Here is a 21,401-nt window from a genome sequence, read left to right as displayed (position 1 = left end):
TAGAAGCAAGAAGAAAATGAAACGTGTTTGAGATTCTGAAAGAAAATAATTTCCTACCTAGGATTCTATACCCAGCCAAACACACCTAATCCAGTCTGAGGGCAAGGTGGAAATGATTTCATACAGGCAAGGTCTCAAGAAATTTTGCACCCATTCATCTCCCTAGGGTGGGAAGATGTGTTTACCAAAACAAGAGCATAAACCCAAAGTGGGAAAAGACCAATTCAGGAAATAAGGTTCTACATAGGAGAAGCAGAAGGAATTCCCAGAATAATGTATGTGGGAAACTCCAGGAAGACAGCTGTATGGGACTTCCACAGAGCAGCCATCCAGACTGCGCAAGAGGAGAGAGGTTGACTCCATGAACAAACTGAGAGGCACCTAATTTGCCTGAATTCACTGAAGGAAGGTTTCTGCCTCTAGCACAGTGTTTGGAAATAAATTGTGAACTGTGAAGTCAAAATTATTTTCTCCTAAAAAAATTTAAGGTTATAATTAGAAAGGAAATGCGGTACCACATACTGCATGGACCTAGTGTGATTAATATTTAGACAGCCATAGTAATAATAAACACCAAATACGATTTAATCCCAAAGAGTGATACAATTGTATTAATAATAGTGGGAAGAGGAAATAGGTGTGTGTGTGTGTGTGTGTGTGTGTGTGTTGGGGGAGAGGGCAGTGCTGGGTGCTAAAATAGAGCTAGACAAGTTTGGTTCATCATAGAGAATATAGATTTTTGGAATATTGGCTCCATAATTTATTATCATTACTGTGTAAACTAGGGCAAGATGCATAATCTCCCTGTGCCTTGGTTTCAAATCTGCAAAATTTAATAATAACAGTATCTCCCATATTGTGTCACTGTGAAGGTTAAAACAGTTAATATGCATATGGCACCTGGAATATTCTTTGGTACACTGTAAATGCTTTGTGTTAGCTATCATTTTACTTTCTAGAGTAGAGTGCTGATAGATAACAGAGAGAATATCTGTATGAGCATATGATTTAGCAATACCAAATACTAGAGAATACATCTGAAGGTAAGCCAAGTTGTTGATTCAGGGGAGTGGGAATACAGAACAGGGTAGGCTGGGCAGAGGAGAGCCAATTTTTGTTAGAATTTTAGCATGACTATCATATATACCTATAGAGCTTTGACAAAAAATTAAATGAAAAATAAATAAAAGTTACAAAGAAAGCTTAGGCTGTAGTCTAAGGATAATATCATCTAGACATTAACAGAGTATTTCTACTTAAATATAAGGAGTGCTGTGGTCAAGACCACTAAAAAAGAACACTTTCTGCAGGATAAAACCCAGCATGATTAGAGCTGAGTGTATATTTCAGGCATTTATTTGAATAATATCAGGAAAATTCAAGCCTCCCTGAATCCTTCAATTACCTAGTCCTGAATTACCAGTATTCAAAAGAACAAAAGTGTTTGGGTAATTCTGGCATGAATTATTCAGATAATTAGCTGTTCCTTGATTTCATTTTTGGATATGAAATCACATTCTCAGTGACCAAAATTGGGAAGAAAAAAAGGCTTAAATTTAAATAACAGTTTTGCAAGTAATCTGACTTGCTGATTCATCTAGGCATAGATTCCACATTTCCATAGCCCATCGTGACCAGACAGCTATTTACTTAGAGGATTAGTTTAAAATGGTCCACGGGCAAGCATTGCATTTTCACTGATAACCAAAACGGGGAGACTTTGTTACTTTTGTGACCTCCTTCAGGACTTTCCTGAGAGCAAATCTGTAAGTTCCATCTACTACAAAATGGGATTCTGGTTCAGAGAATGAACATTGGCCCTCAAAGTACTCCCACTAAAACTCACTGCAGGTGTAGGTGGGCTTGTAATCAAAGGGCCTAGATTTATATGGAGGGCACTGTTCTTTCTTGGGATGACAGGATCATTCGTTTTTGTTTTGTTTCTCCTTTTCCTCTCTCCACTCTCCATCTCACTAAATATTTATGAAGTCTCTAGCATGTGCCAGGTACCAGGCTAGACACTGCGGGTACAGATGGGGCGTGTGGGGAGGCTGTCAAGGGTTCCCATTCTCATGAAGTTCCTCTACGTTTCATGGAGCATAGTGTGCCTTAACTGTATCCTTTTTTAATTCTCTCTGGATTCTGATCTCCTTTATGAAGTTAGCATGCCCCGTGCTGGCACAGCAAAATGCCTGGCTTAGAGTGAAAGACGTTGGTGCAGTGCGTGCACTGGCAAACCAGGGATGTGGTGTTCGGGAAGCGTAATGTATCTGCACTGTTCTCAGTGTGGGGAGGAAAATCCCAAATGACTGTGGTTGGAGTGGGGATGCTTGGTGAAGGTACTGCAAGTTGTCTGGGTAAAGTCTCTATCCGGGACTTTTAAACCTCAAATGAATAGCTGCTTCTTGGCAACTGCAGCCTCAGTAAGAGTTTATAGACAGGCACTGCTCTTTTAATGTTCAGAGACACCCCTGTGGAGGCAGAGGTGGTGCACATATGACAGTAACAGGACAGTATCCCCTGTGACATTATACAGTTCAAACCTGGGCTGTGGGGGGAGGGAGGTAAAGAGGACGGGGGTGGGGCAAACGAGTTGTTTGTTCTTCAATTTTGTGATTACACTGAAACCAGGATTCACATGTTGAAAGAATGGTGGGATGCGTCTGGTTTCGAAGGAAGGTCTTTCCTCCATACCTTCCTCCTTAGAGGTTATGGCTGTTCCACACGTTCATTTCCAGCCTTCCAAGGGCTGTGCTTTAAGATTGAATGTGAGATCTTAGTTGTCATGGCTTTTTCCGTGTCTCAACTCATCATACTTTGAGACTAAGCTATGTTTCACTGTCTTCCTGCAGCAGAATATGCTTTCTCCTTTTCCAGTGGGTATATGGAGGATATGAAAAGAAACTCCATTTGCGAATCATGCTCTGGTCAACCTTGGGAACCATGGCAGATTTTATAAAGAGTTTGCTAAGTTGGGCTGAGACACTGGGAGAGTCTGATCCTCTTAACTACCTCCCATAACATGAGTATTTTCCTCTTTACACAAAATTCTACTATGCAAGAGCCAACGACAATGCAAAACTGTGGCCTCTGTGGAGGAGAGCCTGCCCTTGGAGAAATGTTCACGACTGGGGTCTCCTCTCCCCTCCAAGTCCTAGGGACAAAAAGCTCCAGTATGAAATATGGGGTTTCCCTCTGAAACTAATATGAACATTAAGGAGGCAGAAGTGAGAGTGGGAGGGACGAGAGTTGTGCAGGGAACATAGGACCTGGAGACACAAGGGAGAAGTGGAGGGAAAGGAGACCAGGTGGGTTCTAGGGGTTTCTGGAGTAGAGGAAGGCACCTCGGGGGACTGGTATCAACTCCTACTGATGGACTGGCTCTAGACCCCAGTATATTAGAGAGGAACATACACTTGAGATCAGGGCTTAGAAGTCGAAACTATAGTTTTAATTGGCAATAATGCTAATGTCTGTAATCACTAAATCCCCTTTTCGTATTAGCACTTAAACCAACTTTTCTGAACTCTTCTGAACTGTAACATTGGAGGAGGACTGTGTTGGCCCTGGGGAGGTCCCTCTAGAACTAAGTCATCAACATGTATCAGAGAGCCGTGATAACATAATGACGACCAAGTAATTACACATTCCTTCAAGAATGCTTAAAAAGCATACGGGTTAAAAATTAATACTCGAAGGTAAACAATTAGAGACAAGATTAGGGTTAGTGTGATATCCTGACAGTAAGCACATAAATGTGTTTGTGTGTGTGTGTGTGTGTGTGCATGTACATGCGTGCTGGTGGGGGTGGGCACTGGGCACCCTGAACTCGACGCCCTACTGGGGTCACCTCATATCACCTCGGGCCAAATATACCACTCCTATTAAAGTGGTTATTGAACAACCTTGACATCTATGCAAAATATCTAATACTAACTCTTGGCTCTGGATGTATAATTTCCCATGTGGCTAATTCCTTGGCAATAAAACCCACACTTATGGTGTTTATTACTTGATGTCTTTTTAAGAAGTCTTCTCTCGTGTGGGTGCTAGGACTCGGGTTTCAGGCCACAGGGTCATAGTGATCAGGGAGGGTGTGACTAGTGGTACCCAGGGGGATAATGCCCTCTGCCTCTTAGTAGCTGGATTCAAAGCCCACTTCATGTTACAGGTCTTGCTTAGACTTAAACTCTGGGAAATTAATGTCTTATTGGCATTTTAAGACAAGGAATTGCAAACATTCCCTTAGAGTTGTAATAACTCAAAACCAACTTGTCCTTGATAAGAAAAAGTAAAGATAAATCTGCTTGTTATAAACAAAGTCGTCCTCTGCACTCAGAACACGCTGGGAAAGCTGTCCAAAGTAATGGAGTTGGATCTAATTTTAAAGGGCATTGAAAAGAAATTTAGATTCTTTGCTATCAAGCTGTGACCAATTTAGGAAAATAAATAGCAAACAGAACCCCCACACAGAGGTGATATTCTTTAAAATGTATTTTTTGCCCATATTTTTCCCTTACCAGGAAAAATAAACACTTCTTAGGAACTAAAATGTGACTCCAGCATATGCCTGCACTTTGTTCCAGGACTCCACTCTTTCTCCCAGGGCCATAGTGATCGGGCCTTTCGGTGGCATAATGTTTAGCCATTATGCTAACTCCAACCCAATGATTGCTCTTGGTTTCCAAAGGTACATAATCCTGGGGAAACTCTGCTGTCCAAGCCTTTAGCATTCATGTAAATGCTTGGGCTAAGATATGGAGGCATCATTGAGGGATGAACACCTAGGTTCCTTTTTATATTGTATCTCTCTGTGGGATGTTCCTTCTCTGGGTCCTCTAGGCAAAAGGAAGCAAGCACTAGAGTCAATGAGATGTTTTTCACACCCATGATCTCCAGCTAGTGTTGATTTTTCCGAGGGAGCTTCATTTCCATGACAGCCATCCCTCCTTATCTTATCTAAGGAGTGAACGTGGGCCAGTTCTCTCTGCCTCTGTGTAATTGTGAGTGAATCTGAGAAACCTCCCCTCTCTAGCGTGAGCAAACGATGACTCTTCACTTTCTCTGGAACACATGTTAAGCTGAAACCATGATCAAGCAGGGGTTAATTATAAGGTAGGGAGGGGAAGGGTTCAGGATTGCTTATTTAAATACACTGAGTATTTTTAATTTCGGGTTTCTGTTTACCGCTGAAATCAAACTCTGTTAATCCATAAAGCCAGTGACTCTGAGGTTCAAAGCTTAGCCTTCCGAAGGACTGCTCCCTAAACTGAGTAGAAAGTATTAACCGAGGGTTGGGTAGCTCAGTAGCCCTAAAGCCTCAATTGGTCTCTTTTATAATTATTTTATAGAGGACTGTTCAGCTTTGTTCTTTTGCTTGTGAAAAGACAGGATGAAGTATTTCTGGCAGGACAATCTACTGTGATGCTTGCTGTCTTACTTCCAGGTACCGCGAGAACCTTCGAGAGATGAGAGGCGTTCTTCTCCCTCCCAAGAGTCTGCCAAGTCTTTGGTCTGTCTTTCCTGAAGGTACTGTTGGTGACTTCTGTTTAAGGACAAAAACCCAGAATTTTCCAGGTACCAGAGGACACACCCAAGCTCACCTGAGACTGAGAAGGGTAGGGGGCTGGGGAGGTTGAGAGAAAGAGAGGGAGGACCTGTACCCATATCTGGGACGGGAAAGAACATTTTTTTTTTTTTTTCTATTTCCTTCCTACCTCAGGCCTTGGACCCAGAACTGGCCAAGATTCCCTGCCCTGGGGTGGCCAGAAGTAGCCCAGACTCCAGCACCATGCAAGCCTGACCCAAGCTGAATGCTGGTGACCAGTAAATACCTAAGTTCCAAGGTGCTTCCTTGGATGTACTGAATTAATGAGACCTCCGGGGTACTCCCTGAAGTGACTGAGATATGCTTTCCTCTAGGCTGACCAGAGAGCTGGAGCAGATTAAATTTGACTTACAGGGATGGGGGGAGGGGGGAAGAGTGACGTTTCTTGCTCCTTAGTATTCTGGACTGAAGTTGATGCTCACAACACTACCCCCCTCCCCCGTTGGGGTGTGTTTATCATTACAGACAAACATATACACATTTGCAAAAACACTGCAGAGGATTTGGGGGAGGGTGCCGCAAGGTGTGCTATATTTTTCTTTTAATTTAAATACTTATATTAAAGCAAGCCTGAGGGACACCTGGGTGGCTCAGTGCATCTGCCTCCGGCCCTGGAGTCCCAGGATCGAGGCCCACATCGGGCTCCCTGAATGGAGCCTGCTTTTCCTTCTGCCTGTGTCTCTGCCTCTCTCTCTCTCTCTCTCTCTCTCTCTCTGTGTGTCTCTCATGAATAAATAAATAAAATCTTAAAAAAAAAATAAAGCAAGCTCGAATGACTTAAAAGAGACAGTCTCCCTTAAAATGTATTCTGGGGGGTTTCTTCAGCAAGATGCCAGTCTTGGAGCATTGAGAGCGGGAACTCGCCCTCCACTCCTTCCTTTTCCTGCTTCTGGGGGTGTTGGGGGCGAGCCATTCACATTTCCCTGGGGGGCAGGGGAGGAAAGAAAGCAGAAGGACTTTGCCCAGGGAGGCGCCTGGGCCACTGGGGACCTTTGAAGATGATCCTTTCCTGTGCACAGCCCATGCATTTTGAAGCATAACCATTCTGTCTGGGGCGGCCCCGGGCCGGGTGCGCCGCGGGGCATGGGGGTGCCTGCGTTCAGCTAGAGCAACTTCAGGATGGCAGGGCCCTGCTTCTCCTGCGCTCGGTGATGAAAGGAGCTTTCAGTCTGGGATCAGCAACGAAAGAAAACCTCAACTCTGCTTCACAGCTCCGATTCTGATCAGAGATCGACTCCGTCTGCCCGGGACAGGAAATTTAATGTCTATACTTACTTGGTACTTGACTCCATTAAAACAAAGCCTGAAAGCCAAAGTCAACCCGGAGACGCAGCCTGTTTGTAAGCTGAGTAGACTCCTCTGCTGCTGGAATAAAGCCCCGCCAATCGGGCGCTTGGTCCCTTTCTAAGGCCCCATTATAAGACTGGCTGCTTCTACTGGGGGGGGGGGGGTGGTGGTGGGGAAAGGGGCATTTTCTTCTTTCTTGGTATCAGCTCCTGCCAAGGCTGCTCTGGTACTGTGATTTAAAAAGGTGAGGCTACTGGAAGCACAGGCATGCCGCTGCCGAGGCACCCGCTAGCACCACGTACCGTGCATGGTTACGCAGAGGCTCTTCGGTCAGCAGGTTAGAAGAGAGGGTGACGCAGCTGCCGTACATCTCCTAGAGAGGTGCAATTAAACATCATCTGAAAACATGCAACAAAAGCTCGGCGCATGCACACGACTCAGTCAACAGGAGGCACGCAAGGAAGCAGATTAGCAGACAGAAGCTTCACACATAGTTTAAGAGGCACAGGGAGCTGCTGAGATCATTCTTGCCCTCCTAAGTGACAGCACCCATTAAGTTACCTGGGAAAGTCTTATTTGAGCAGGTAAGGCTGGACATGTGACACCCAAAGGGGCTGGCGTTTGGGGGCACGGGTGTGACTTTTCTGGCTGAAATGCATACCCGCTGAAGTCCTTTACAACAAAGACAATTCATGCTGGAAATCACCGTGGAGTTAAAACTGGCATTAATCAGAGAGATTATTAACTAATGCTCCAGTTTGATATTAAAAAGGAATCTGGACAGATCTTAAGCCTCCCTGTAATGGAATTTTACTTTATGGCAAATAACTGCTTATGCAGGTTGTGACTGCCTAGATTGCAAGGATGGATATTCTGGGTCCTTCCATTCCTCAGAGTTGCACATTTTGGTTGCTACACTGTTTTTTTGGGGGGCGGGGGGAGGATCACATGGGATACAGAGAGCACACAGGAAACATTGCCTATACAGATGTTCGTATCTCTTATTCACTGGTTCTAAACCACAGATTATAGTGCATGGTTTTCCAGAAAATGCAATTATAAAATGTAGTTTCATGGCCCACTCTGCCATCCCTCATGTACTGAGCGCTTCAGACCACTATAGCATTATCCTGATCAACGCTTAGGGGTTTGTGTTGTAAAATGCCAATGCGGAGGTCCCTGTGGTGTATTCATTTCAAAGGTCATTCCAAAGTTGAGTACTTAAATCTTTAGAAACAGAGTATCTCTTTATGTGCTCTTTAACTGCGTTTGGGAATAAACTCTTGCCAGGGAAGAATCAGTGCCAAGGAAGATTTCACATCGACTGGTGGTCTGACCTTGTAGACATGCCTCTCAGTTTAGGAGTCCTAACCCTCAAGGATCAAACTATTTAGGGCAACCAGGGGACCAGAATATGATGTCCTATGATGTAATCTTTCTTTCTCAGAGTGTTTTCCAAAGGAAGAGCAAAGCATATATACCGTAATGTGACACATCTCATCAGAAAACACATGCAGTTGGTTTTCCACGCATCCCTTTGGGATTTTTCTGGGGATTCCCTCAAGGTGGCAAAGGTCAACAATCTGTAGCGTTAGGAATAGCACAGTGAATTCAAAAGCAAAAAAAAGAGATATTCTCCAAATAGCACTCACCGCCTTATTCTTTCCTTTGCTAGCAGAGCTCACAGGATTTCCCTTGGCATCTGTGGTCTTCCTTCCAAGTGAGGTTAAGGGCAGCGTGGATGTTTTCAGCTGGTTGGCTGCCTGGTAGTTATTATTATTGTTCTGGTTGCCACTGAGTGTCTCCATGATAGATCGGAAGGTTCCAAAAGGCCTTTTCAGTTGGTCCCCTGATTCACTACTTGTGGAGGTCCTCTGGAGGGTCCTGCCTTTGTCTTTGTCTTTCTCCCCATTTAGCTCAAGGCTAGGTTGTCCCATCTGCACCACAGGCTCCTCAAAGGTAACTCTGAGTTTCAAGTTCTGGGATGTCCGGCGCTTGGAAGATGGAGACTTGAGGGCACTCTTGGGGCTCATGGCCACTTTCTGGGCAGCAGTGCTGTCAGGGCTGGGCTGAGTAGGGTCTCCCGGGGACTGGCTTGGGGGAGTGGTCCCTGAGCCGGGACACTGGGCTTCCACATCAGGTTCGCTGCTCTCTGAGGTGGGAGATGGGCTATGACCATCCAGAGACTTGGAGGCCTTGATGCCAAAAGGAAACCTACGTCCCGACGCCGAGGTGTGTTTCTTTATCATCAGGTGTAAGCTTTCTGCGCTGTCCACACTCTCCACGCTTCCCACGATGGGCTGTGGTCGGGGCCTGTCAGCCTTCCTCACAGGCGTGCTCTTGGGGTCCTCAGAGGTGTTGGAATCCGTGTCAGACTCACTCAGGGAGCGCTGCATCAGCTGCCTTAGCCGAGCTAATTTCAGTTCCCTCTTCTCTGCTGGGATCTTCTTTGAGTTTCTGGAGGAAGCTTGTGCATCCTGGAATTCTAAGGACAGCTTTTCCTGGGTGCAGACACTCTCTGAGATATCTTTTCCCAGTAACTGGCGGAGAATTTTGTCAGAATCCTCATCTTTCACCTTGGCTCTAGCTCGACTGGATGCTGACAGGCTTCCGAGAACCTGAATCCCTTCTTGGACTCCTGGTTTGCCTTTGGCTACAGACTCATCATCCACATCTGGAGGTTTCCACTGGGACCTTCTGGAAGCTGGGGAGGATGGTGAACTAAAAGATGATGAAGAACATATGAGGTTTATTTTCTATCACTGATTTCCTTCACTGCCACAAACGACTTACAACAAATCAACAGGGCAGGACTACGAATAATCCCCGAATGTCTGTGCAGATCAATCTGCAAATACTCTGTAGTGCCAACCATGGCCAACGTATAGTGCTTCGCACCTAATGCCATGACGCTAAATTTGTCTACCATTTGATTGTTTATGCAGCAATTTTGTGCAAATTTTATCCATTTTTCTCATTTTCAACGATCTTATAAACCTACATACATCCTTATTCCTATCTCACAGATGAAGAAATGAAGGGATCTGAAAGATCCCTTCATTCCAGGATGCACGTGACTTGCCTACAATCAGGGAATGAAGAAATGGCAGAGCCAGAGATGAACCGAGGTCTTCTGACTTTAGGTCCAAAGCCTTCTCCCCCTGTATGGTCTCAATTCCTTTCCTCTTTATAAAAATACAATACTGTTGTCTTCATAAAGATATTTTTTCTACAACTCCAAAAGAAGGCTCAGAGATTAAAGATCACTAAGAACTCTCACCATTCCTACTCCTGATATTACCTGGGTGAGGAAAGGAGTGATTCTGATTTCTGGGCTTCTAGAAGTTGCTGGAGCTGGTTCTGCAGTGTGACACGTTCCACTGTCTGTCTAGGAAAAACAAACAGAAACATATAAGTTCTTTGACACCCAGCCAATACTATAAATGAGTAGGTATAAACCTTTACATGATTGCTTGCAATGAATAGCAACAAATCCCAAAGTCTTACACATATGTGCATATTTTTCATCCTTAGAGTGCAAAAATTTTCCTAGGGAAACAACAGAGTACCCAAAAGGATGCTTATTATTTATATTAGCAAAAAACTGTAAGCAACCTAAATGCTCATCAACAAGACTAAGTGAATAATTTAGTTATTTCCACAAAGGCAGCTATTAAAATGATAATACATTTCAGTATCTACAACATAGAAAATGCTTCCCTAATATATGTGCATATATAAAGTACACTTTATATATACATATACATACATAAAGTAAAAAAGGAGTTACAAAATACTGTGTGTAATATAATATTTTAAAGAAATCTTTCTATATAACACATATATATTATTTGTAACATATATACTTCTATTATATTTATATATATTATGTACTCTTTCTAAATTGTTTAAGTCTTTAATTGAATTAATTTAGTGATCAGAAAAGAGCAAAATAAAACAACACAACTATTTCTGTACTAGGTAAAAACAATTAAATAACTTGGTATTTTCTTACATGAAGGGAAGCACAGTATAGCAACACTCAATTTGTTCTGGAGATTAAAGTATGTGAATACAATATGCTTGAAATTTAAGAAAATAAATTAAAAGCCACAGGTTAGAGAAATTGAAATCTGTTTAGAAAGCATATTACAGGATTTGAGAAAATCAAAGCCAACTGATTCTGACTCATAGAAGAATAAGCAGTATTTACTGACCTCTAGTATCAGGGTGGTGATCCCCCCTCAAAGATATCTATCATGTTCTAATCCCTGGAAGGTAGGACTATGCTACCCTTTGTGGCAAAAGTGAATTAGTGTTGCAGGTAGAATTAAGGTTTATCAGCTGATAAAAAAAACAGGGAGATTATCCTGGGTTATTACTATTATGGGTTATGCAATCTAATCAAAATCTTTAACATTGAGGGGGAGGTAGAAGATGAGGTCAGAGACAACTCAAAGTGTGAAGACTTGATCTGTGGTTGCTGGCTCTGAAGATGAAGGAAGGGGCCATGGGCCAAGAAATACACTGGCCTCTAGAGGTTGGCAGTGATCCTTTGCTGACAGCCGCAAAAGAAGGAGACCTTGATCTTATGATCATAAGGAACTGATTCTGCAACCACCCTACCCTAGAGCCTCCAGAAGGAGTGTTCCATGTGGACATCTCAATTTTAATCTGGAGACCCATTCTGGCCTTTGTACCCATAGAGCTGTAAGATGCATTTGTGTTATTTTAAGCTGCTAGGTGTGTGGTAATTTGTTACAGGAATAGAAAACTAATACAATTAGTAGCAAAACAGTAGGCCCTCTCCTGAGCCAGGACATAGAACTAAATGAATGACTTGCAAGTGTTCTGTTTGTTTGTTTTACAGAGACAGTGGGTGTCAACAAACATGTGGTGCCTGAGTGGGTTGCAGGGGTGGGGGAGGAGCAGAGGGAGAGAGGGAATTTCAAAAAGGCTCCCCACTGAGCATGAGCCCAACACGGGCTTGATCTCACAACCCTGAGATCATGACCTGAGCTGAAATCAAGAATTGGACACTTACCCAACTGAACCACCCAAGTGCCCTGAGTCACAAGGGTTCTTCAAATGACTGCCAGACCTTAAATCCAGGCCTGAAGAAGCCCAGTGTTCTTCTCACCAAGTGTCACCATACATATTCAACAACCATTGGCTGTCTAAATCTAATTCTGTGAGGTCACACTGGGATGACACCCTTCCATCTCCCCCAAATACTCTGTTTTTCAGATGTGGTCAGTCTTACTCCTAACATTTAATCCCTAAGATAAGAAAAGTCTGTGATTACAATTTATCTCACTCATTCTGTGACTCACCTGCTGAAAACTTATCTACAGAAGGAGACAGCAAACTTTTCCCTAAAGGGTCAAATAGTAAATATTTTAGGCTTATGATCATATGAGTCATATGCATAAAACAGTAGGCCCTCTCCTGAGCCAGGACAAGTCATACGATCTGTGTCATAACTACTCAACTCTGCTTTTGTAGAGTGAAATCAACCGTACGTGATAGGTAAATGAATGTGTGTGTTGCTGGGTTCCAATAAAACTATTTAAAATAATCAGACAGTGGGCCAGATTTGGCCCATAGTCTATAGTCTGCTAACCCTAAAGAATAAGAACATTCTACTTTTCTCACTTTGCAAGCTGGTATTACAAGTCAAGTTTTTTTTTAAAAAAATAGTGAGGGGCTAGAGCAGATCAAGCAAGATTATGGTTTACAGTAAAAGGATTTATTAGGTGTCAAAGTGAATTATGATACTGTTAAGAAAACTGTTTGGTGCCAATTGGGTTAACTGCAGATCAGAATTCCAGGTATGAATGGGGAATAAAAAAAGGACTCTACTCTCTCTAGATTCTACAGAGGCCCTCAGCAAGGACTGCCCAATTTTAAATGTGTGATCATGTGAAATACGAATTTTTAAAAGTATACAGACCGTGTGAACATATGTGGGCATATGTCTAGTCTGCTAGGGCCACCATAGCCAAGTATCACCACAGCTGGGGGCTTAGACAACCGAGATTTATTTTCTCACAGCTCTGGAGGCTAGAAGTCTGAGACCAAGGTGTGGGCAATGCTGGTTCTCTCTGAGGGCTGTGAGGGAGGCTGTTCCGTGCTTCTCTCCTTGTTGCCCATGGTTTGCTGGCAATCTTTAGCATTCTTTGGCTTGTAGATGCATCACTCTGATCCCTGACTTCATGTTCACATGGTGTTCCCCCTGTGTGTGTGTGTGTGTGTGTGTGTATCTACATTTAAATTTCCCCCTTACAACAATGCCAGTGATACTGGATTTGGGCACGCCTGAACGACCTCACTTTAATTTGACTCCTTCTATAAAGACTTTATCTCCAAATAAGCGGATATTCTGATGTACTCCAAACTACTCTTGCTGGGGTGGGGGGCAATAATTCAATCTGTAATATCTTGGCTTATACATTAGGACTGCTAATGGAGCTAAAGGTTGCCATTTTTTAAACAGTAATTACATTTATTAACAAGTTTTTTTTTAAAGATTTATGTATTTATTAGAGAGACACAGACAGAGCATGAGCAGGGGGTAGGGGCAGAGGGAGAAGCAGACAACCCCTCAGCAGGGAGCCTGATGTGGGGGCTCAATCCCAGGACCCCAGGATCATGATCTGAGCTGAAGGAAGATGCTTAACTGACTGAGCCATCCAGGCACCCCAGTAATTATGTTTATTAACTATAAAGATTCAGTAAAGGTACTCTAATAGGAAAAGGCACTCTGGACTGCCTCTCAGAATTTTGGACTGGAAGAACTCACGTTTTTCATCCCTGCTCCTGGACCTTTCTGTGTTGTCTGTGCCCTGCAGTCTGAAGGACACAGGGTCAGGTGGTTATCCTAAGTGGACTTCTCCATTCACTTCTAATTCTGCCAATATCCTTGGAGGCACACAGTAAGTCAAAGACCAGGGTCTCCAGCGCAACCTGTAACTGTCTACAGCATTTAGCTCTGGAGACAACGGAAGAACTGTTATCTATTAGTGTACATGTGTACTTTATTCTGGGCTCATCAACAGAGAGGGCAGCCAAGACCCTGACCTTGAATAATTCACCAATAAAGCAGCTCATGAGGAGCTTGCAGGCTCCATGGTACAGAGACTGAGGACAGTGTTTTGTGATTTTTCCTCTGAGTATGAATATTTAGGGAAAAAACCCCATTCTATTGGATTTTTTAAAGCTCCTCTGAACGTCCATACACTACACGGGGCGGGGGGGGGGGGGATGGATACTGCTACAACGTTTCTGGAAGGGTATTAGGCAACATCTATCCACATTTTAAATGTGTATGTCCTGCATTTTAGCAATTGCCTTTCTAGGAACTTAGCTTTAGAGATGCTTACACATGCACAGAAAGACATATGCACGAGTATGTTCACTGTGGAAAGGTAACCTACTGAGTTGTGAGGTGGCATGTATTTTCCCTTCAACTGCATTAAGTCCTTGAAGCTCACTTAGCTCACCTACCCTAGGGGAGTTTTGTGTAACTGGACAGAGGACACTTGGAGACAACCCCTTTAATATTTAATTTTGAAATCTTATTCGTGTCTAGTAAAATCCTTACCAGGTCATTAAAGAGAGTATTCTAGTAGGGGATGGCCTGAAGGGTACGTAGACCTGGTTTCTGAGGCAAGAGGGTAAAAGTAGACAGATGGTTTCTCTCAGCTCAGAGAAAAGCCAGCAGGTCTGAGGACTGCTGCATGTCATACTGCTGCATGATTACACCTGCAATACACTCGAAGGCCTCCTGTCTACCAAAGGTCTCTTTTCAGAAGGTAGAAAAGGAAAAAGAGTCGTTTCAAAAATAATTTAAAACACTTCATATTCTGCTTCTAAAATCTAATTTTTTGGGTTTATCCTCCTAATCTGTCAACATGACTTGGAATACGGATTCTGGCTTTCAGGAAATCCCTCCCCAGTAAGGCAACTGTAGTTGTTGTTGTTGTTGTTGTTGTTGTTGTTGTTTTTAAAGATTTTATGTACTTATCCATGAGAGACAGGCAGATATATCGGCAGAGGGAGAGGCAGGCTCCATGTAGGGAGCCCGATGTGGGACTCTATCCCAGGACCCCAGGATCATGACCTGAGCCAAAGGCAGTCATTCAACCACTGAATCACCCAGGTGCCGCAGGCAACTGTGCTTTGGCTGGTGTTTTCCAAGGGCTGACCTTAGCCTACTCAGGTGGTGTCAGTTCCTTGATTCTTCGTATCACTAGAGACCTACCTGATGGCTTCTCTTCTATTCCCATTTCTTCAGACATATCATGATAATCTCCCAGAAATGCTTTCTGCCATCCACGTAGGCAATGGGAACCAGTTTGATAATCTCATCAAGAACAGAACTGGCTCCATCTAGACCAAGAGGGTTTTGCATAACACCACGCTGACCAGATGCTATTTTACGTTGAGGATTCACAAATTGTCCACTTCATTTTTGTAATAAATATACTGGTGACAGTTGCCAGATTATCTGTCTGTAATTCCCTAAATCTACATTTTTCTTTTGAAAGACTGAGAAACTGGCCCATGTTCTAGCTTGTTTATTTCTTTTCTCTCAGCTTTTTGTGATTTCCTAGAATGTGAAGGACAGAGTTTGGGGATGATGTGCGTATGTACTTTCTATGCTTGCTAAGTAATCAGGCCGTGCATGTGCACATAGAAAGAGGCCATCGCTCATCTGATGTGCCTCAAATTCCCTGCTTGGGAAGTCTCCTCTGCATTGTTTGTTTGCTTAAGTATCATTTTGCCTCTGCAGAGATGGTACCCATAGCAGGAATGCTGGCTGGCAGGACTTGGGACGGAAGAAGAAAAGAAGATGGAAAGAAGACTAGGAATTTCCCGGACACTGGGCACAAGGGGAGATTCCCAAGGCTCCTGGCTCAAAATGAAGCCAAGTGAGGACAAGCCAGACTTGGTTTGCACGGAAAGCACGGGCCACTTACTCTTTCAGCTGCTTGGTTAGCTTCACCACCTGAGAGGCCAGCGACATGCAGGTCTCCACCACCACCAGGTACCGGGAGCACAGCGTGTGCCCATGACGCTCGGCGCTCTGGGAGGGCTTTTCCCCAGCATGGTTTTGCATGGTGACATTTGCTCCATATTCAACCAGTGTCTATTAGAAAATGCAGAGACATGTGATTGTGACAAAACCTCCCCTGCAACATTATTTTCCCCCATGCAACATTTTTTACTGACTGTAAGAGAAAGGTGAATGGAGCTTTTCCTATTAACCCAACACCAGTTATCAGAGCCCATAGCAGGGTAGGGAAGGGGGGTGAAGGGTATCATTCTGTACAAGAAGCCTCTGGTGAGCTTGCAGGGGTTGATATCAGACACCTCCCTTGGAGCCTACAAACTGGCAACAGAACCAGTCCTACCACTACCAATCCCACCCAGCCTTGGGATCTGTGAGGGGCAGAGCCTGCTGCTGTCTTGAGGGGTCTGTCCCCTGAGGAGGCAGTGGCTGGGGTGAGCTGCTTTGTCCCTTTCAGTGGGCAGGTCCATTAAGTTGGGGATGCCTGTAAGGAGAGAGTGGAATTTTGTTTACCTGTTCCCATTTGCTTGGGGAGCATATGTGATCTGTTGCTGAGCCTACCCCATCAAAAATAAAAGAACTGGAGAGATGACCAGCAGAGGTTGTGAAGCAGCTCACACTCCCTCCATGCAGCTGGCAAGAATATGACCCATGGATTGAGCAGACATTGTGCACGGGGGCTTGGGGTAAGCTTGTTATCACCCCACTACAGGAGAGGTCTCCAGCAGCAAGAGCAATGAGTTGACACAGGCAGAGGGAAGTGTATGGGATGAGGAGGATGTGAAGCTGGGGTCAGGTATCTGTGGGGAGGCTCCAGAGAGCCCTCTGAAGACCTCATCCAACATGCCCAGCAGAGGGTCAGCATCTGAAGGCTGCCAGGGAGGACATGAATGGCCCACCACAGTGCGCCAAAGAAGCAACAATGACTTTCGGGGAGCATGCCATGACCTCTGCCAGTTACGCAAAGAGACAGTTAACTTTTCTCTCCTACCTCCTGGTCTCCAACACTGAGCCCAGCAGAGAGAGGGGAACAGGAGCTAATGTGATGTGTACAAAGTGAAGCATGCCTCTGTCCTCGTACTGTCTCCCTTGAAGCCTGAGTCTTATTCAGGTTGGAGAGCAGAATACTTTGAATCAGAAGTGACACCAAGACTTATGGAATCTGGCCAAGGCATCAGTTAGGAAAGAAGAGAGACTTGATGGACCGTGGTTGACATCATTAATTTAAAAAAAAAATCAAAATTCTTTTCTAGTTCTACTGGTGACATGAGATGCCACATGAGATCACGAGGAGCATCATCTTCTGGTTTATGACCAGCACCATGAAAGACCGATCTACCACGAAGCCACTGCCATGGACCTGACAGCGGTGGCGCAGCCCACCCAGAGCATCCCTGTCAGCACTCACTGCTCCCACTCCCTTGACTCTGGCCTCTGCCAGTTCCCTCCCTGAGCTTCCTATACTCAGTTTCTGCCTCCCCTCAAAGGGGCTCACCCTCTGTTCTACCCTTGGTCTGTGTCTTTTTTTTAATCTCACACCCAGTGGATAGACCCGCTTCCAAGATTATCCAAGTTTCCACAGCCACAGCGTCTAGTGCCAAAAATATCATTTGTGTGAAGTGGAAAGATGAATGGTCCGCAAGCACAGACAGCCTCTCTTCACATAGAAAAGAAAAATAAGCAAAATCTTAAACAGAATTAGTGCTATCAGCTGGTTTTCTTTGGCTTTCAGCCACTTATTAGCAGATAAAAAAAAAAGTTCAAGACTATGACATAGTAGGGTGTTCTGTGAAACGGACAAAATTGAAGTTTTCAGTTATATTCAATTATTTTTCCACCACAAAAAGTCACGACATCCCTATCATCTTCTGTAGATACTGGTAATCATTTAAAAACATTTCTTTCTTTCTCTGCTCTCTTTTCTCATCCCTGCTTCTACAGAGTGATGCCTTCAAGGAGAAGAGGCACATGTTGCCGACCTTAATGGAGAAACTTCCAGAGCCCTGGAATATTTCCCATCAACTTTGTTCTCCAAAGGGCAGATGCTCTAGATACCTCTTGCCTTTTGCTTTTATTACTCCCTTGCCTTTCCCAGTGACAGCATTTCCAGATCTTCCCCTGTCATTTCCAGGGTCCCCACTTTCCCAAGCAACTCGTTCTCTGCCCGGGTTTCTCTTTTGGATACAGTCTACCCACATACAGCAGGAAGCCAAGAAGTTCCTGTTGAGTCAGCACACTGAGTTGCAATAAAAGAAACCACACATAATAAGGCAAAGAAGGATGCTGCCTTCTTAGAGGTGCTACGTACACACAGCTTATCTAGGACCATGTGAGCTCAGTGAGGTTAAGTGTCTTCTTTCAGCATGGCCCTCAGCAGTATGTGTCAGTCAGGAAACGGCTTTCCTACATCTTGGGCAGGTGTGGGACACATCCAAAGATGCTGGGTCAATTTCCATGATAAGAATGATGAGATTGGTCTGAGGCTGGTAATGATGCATTATATGATTCATAAATTAAATTCCAGGCTGAATCTAAATAAATTTCATTTCAATGTAAAGCCTTTCCCTCCTTCACAAGGTCATCCCTTGCTCCTCCTCCTTCTCGTTGGTCCCCTTCTCTCTGCTTTGTCACTGAGGGCCTTAGCATTTTTTTTAAGTCAAGGGATCTATCTGGTTTATTTATTTATTTATTTTATTTTTTTATTTTTTTATTTTTGGATCTATCTGGTTTTTACATTCACACATGCCTCAACCTTCTGAGGACCCTCACTGGGCTTTCAGCCATGTGTTACTATGACGGCGGCACTAGGTTTGGCTCAGCCTCGTACACCAAAACATTCGGCAGAGAGGTGCGGTTCTGACTTGTCTTCTTGTGGCAACTCCACATGCTCTAAGCAATCCTCCTGTATACTCTCTCAGGTGGCTGGGGGCACAGGGAGGAACCTCCCCACCTCTTCTGTGGCTCTGCTCCTCAATCTTACACTCTTACACACCCAGACCATGGTAACATGTGTGAGGCAGGTAGGACTACAAGGATGAAGCCACCTGAGGCTGTTGGGTGGAGAGGCTGCCAAACTACCTAGCCTGCCTGAGGGGTGAGGGGAACCATAATGGTATATCTGAGGCCTCCCTGTAATCAGTTCTGGGGCTTTCTGAAGGCATTTGAAAAGCTCCACCCTGACCCAGAGAAAGGGGGAACCACAGCCCTCCTTCTCCAGTCCCTTTTGACATCCTGCAACACTCAAGGAGAAACCTGTAGGACTCTTTATGCCAACATTTCTGTGGATTTCTGGATATACGAATATATCAACTTAATTCCTTATTATCTACTATAGCAGAAAAAGCTGACTTAATCTACACATTTCTTCCAGCAAACAAAATTTCCATTTTTTGTTTCATTACTTGATGAACTCATTTGTCTCCTCAAAGCAGCAGAGTCTGTGTACCTGTATGCACCCGAGGTAGCCATGCTGGGAGGCTACATGGACCGCGCTGTTGCCATCTTGGTCCACTTCATCCAATGAGATGCCCTGTTCTTGCATAAACTGAAGAAGCCAAAGAAGAATTTTTTCCTATAAACACAAAGACAGTTGCTATTAATGGAATATCATGAATATCATGTAGCAAGTCTGAAAAAAAGACAAAGGAAAACAAAACTTTTTTTTGTTTTCATACACCTAGGTTTATCATATCAGCAGAACATACCCTTCATTCTGAACTGAAAATCCAAGCATCCCTCTGGCTCAAGTCCATGAAAGAGGAACGCTCAGAGAAGTTGAAGAGTGGAAAATTATGTCAAAAATGCTCTTGTTTTACTTACTTACTCAAGAGATGCAAAATTGATTTACAGAAAGTTTTGAGTACTTCCTCCAAGTCACACAGCTAGACAGATCAAAAGTGGGGACCAGGATCTGAGTCTTTCCATGCTAAGGCAATGTTTTTGCTACTTTGTTATGCTGTCTTTAGGGTTCCAGAATATTACATTAGGAGAACCAGCTTCTCCTCTGAAGCTGATAATGTTTCAACCACGCCTTCATGATCCCAGACCTCCTGCAATCAACAGACTGACAAGGAGAAACAAAAGCTTAAGTTGTTAAGCATAAGATAACCTCACTGAAAGAAAACCAGGACGCTCTTGATTTTTCTGACCAAATGTTAGTGAAATTTCAAAAGGAAAGGTTTCCCTTATTCCCTGTTAAGTGGAGAGCACTCAATGCTCTGAATACAACCTTTCAAGAGCAAGGACACAGTGCGCTCAGCATGTTGTCAAAATCCGTTTGCATTTTACCCACTGAGTATTTTGTGGTATTTTCATGTTATGTTTGGCCTCAGGAGAAAGCAGGGGGATGGGATTTCACTGTTTTAAAATAGAAGAATTAAATATAATGTTAAAAAAATATAAGAGTGGTAAAAACAACACCATGAAGTTTAGTGAGTGGAATTTGACATTTAAAAAAATGATCATGTGTTTGAAATAGCCTTGAACCTCTCCTTAGCCTTTGAAAGGGTTTTTTTTTTCTATTTTTCTTTTTTTTTTTTCCCTCTTTTTCCAGTTCCTTGCTCAGACTGGTCATGAACTTTTATACTTTTCTGTATTAAATTTACCTTCACCTTCTGAACATGCCAACTAATCTGCTAAAGGAATGTTGGATAAAAATAGCCAACTCTAATGCTTCAGCCCTCGTTGGGGAGGTGCAGGGCACTGTTTATGAAGGCACTGGCAACATCAGGGACAGGACAAACATCTGCACCTTACTCCTCTTTTCATGTGAGTGAGCAAGGAGTAAGACCCCTAAAAAACAAGAAGGGAAACATGTAATCAATACCTATAACCTACCAAGAAGGCACCCAGGAAAAGCAGATGGAGTGTCAGCTGCAAAAGCAGACAGACGCTGTACAACATGAAACCCTCAACATCCGTAGAGAATGAGGTGGAGCAGAGCCTGGAGACCAGGGCTGGGAGCTACAATCTGGACAAGGGTATGCAGATATGTTTGTCCTTTTCTTCAGAGGCAAACTGAAGAAAGTTGGGGCTGATATTTGGACCAGCATGGGTGATGTTTCATCTGTACAGGGCGGAACAACTTCCTTTACTTTTTCTAATTAGGAAGAGAAAAAACAGTATGACTTTGATTTGGAGTCAGATGATTCTACTGTGTGATCTTAACTCCTTAAAAGATCTGGGTGACTGGACATACTGCGGGATGAGAAAACACAACCAACTGGTTTGAAGCCAATGGTGAAGATCTGGAAACATCAAGAGGGCAGGTTGCCATGACTCGATGGGTAAAAAGGACAGTACTGCCACCTCAGTGGGTTGTTCTGAAGCGTGTGGTCACTTGGCTTGCTCTATAGTATTAAGTCATGGAATCTTAAAATTGCAGAGTGGGAGAGACTTCAGGGAATTATCCAATTCAAACACCCTTGTTTGACA

At 43.8% G+C, this 21,401-nt stretch overlaps 1 protein-coding gene and 1 long non-coding RNA gene across 17 annotated transcripts in view; one reads left to right on the top strand and one right to left on the bottom strand.

Moving 5' to 3' along the window:
* SNCAIP (synuclein alpha interacting protein) overlaps positions 1–21,401 on the bottom strand; it is a 151,190-nt gene that overhangs the window by 5,398 nt on the left and 124,391 nt on the right. For 14 of the 16 annotated variants that reach the window (XM_038551957.1, XM_038551955.1, XM_038551948.1 and 11 more), the window contains 6 exons: positions 19,414–19,539; positions 15,877–16,046; positions 10,197–10,283; positions 8,548–9,616; positions 7,198–7,268; positions 5,422–5,545 (listed from right to left, as the gene is read on the bottom strand). In XM_038551957.1, the coding sequence (XP_038407885.1) occupies positions 5,437–5,545; positions 7,198–7,268; positions 8,548–9,616; positions 10,197–10,283; positions 15,877–16,046; positions 19,414–19,539 (1,632 nt within the window). In that variant the 3' untranslated portion in view covers positions 5,422–5,436. Of the gene's footprint in view, positions 1–5,421; positions 5,546–7,197; positions 7,269–8,547; positions 9,617–10,196; positions 10,284–15,876; positions 16,047–19,413; positions 19,540–21,401 lie in introns of those variants that run through there. The other 2 variants (XM_038551959.1, XM_038551960.1) reach the window with 2 other exon arrangements.
* LOC111098000 lies at positions 5,007–6,178 on the top strand. The gene is made up of 3 exons (XR_005366579.1): positions 5,007–5,115; positions 5,447–5,577; positions 5,723–6,178. It is a non-coding gene; the product is annotated as an uncharacterized LOC111098000 (long non-coding RNA).

Source organism: Canis lupus, chromosome 11 (genome assembly GCF_011100685.1).
Source record: "Canis lupus familiaris isolate Mischka breed German Shepherd chromosome 11, alternate assembly UU_Cfam_GSD_1.0, whole genome shotgun sequence".
Taxonomy (NCBI): domain Eukaryota; kingdom Metazoa; phylum Chordata; class Mammalia; order Carnivora; family Canidae; genus Canis; species Canis lupus.
The sequence above is the reverse complement of the archived record's forward strand: the minus strand, read 5'-3'. Positions and strand labels throughout refer to the sequence as shown.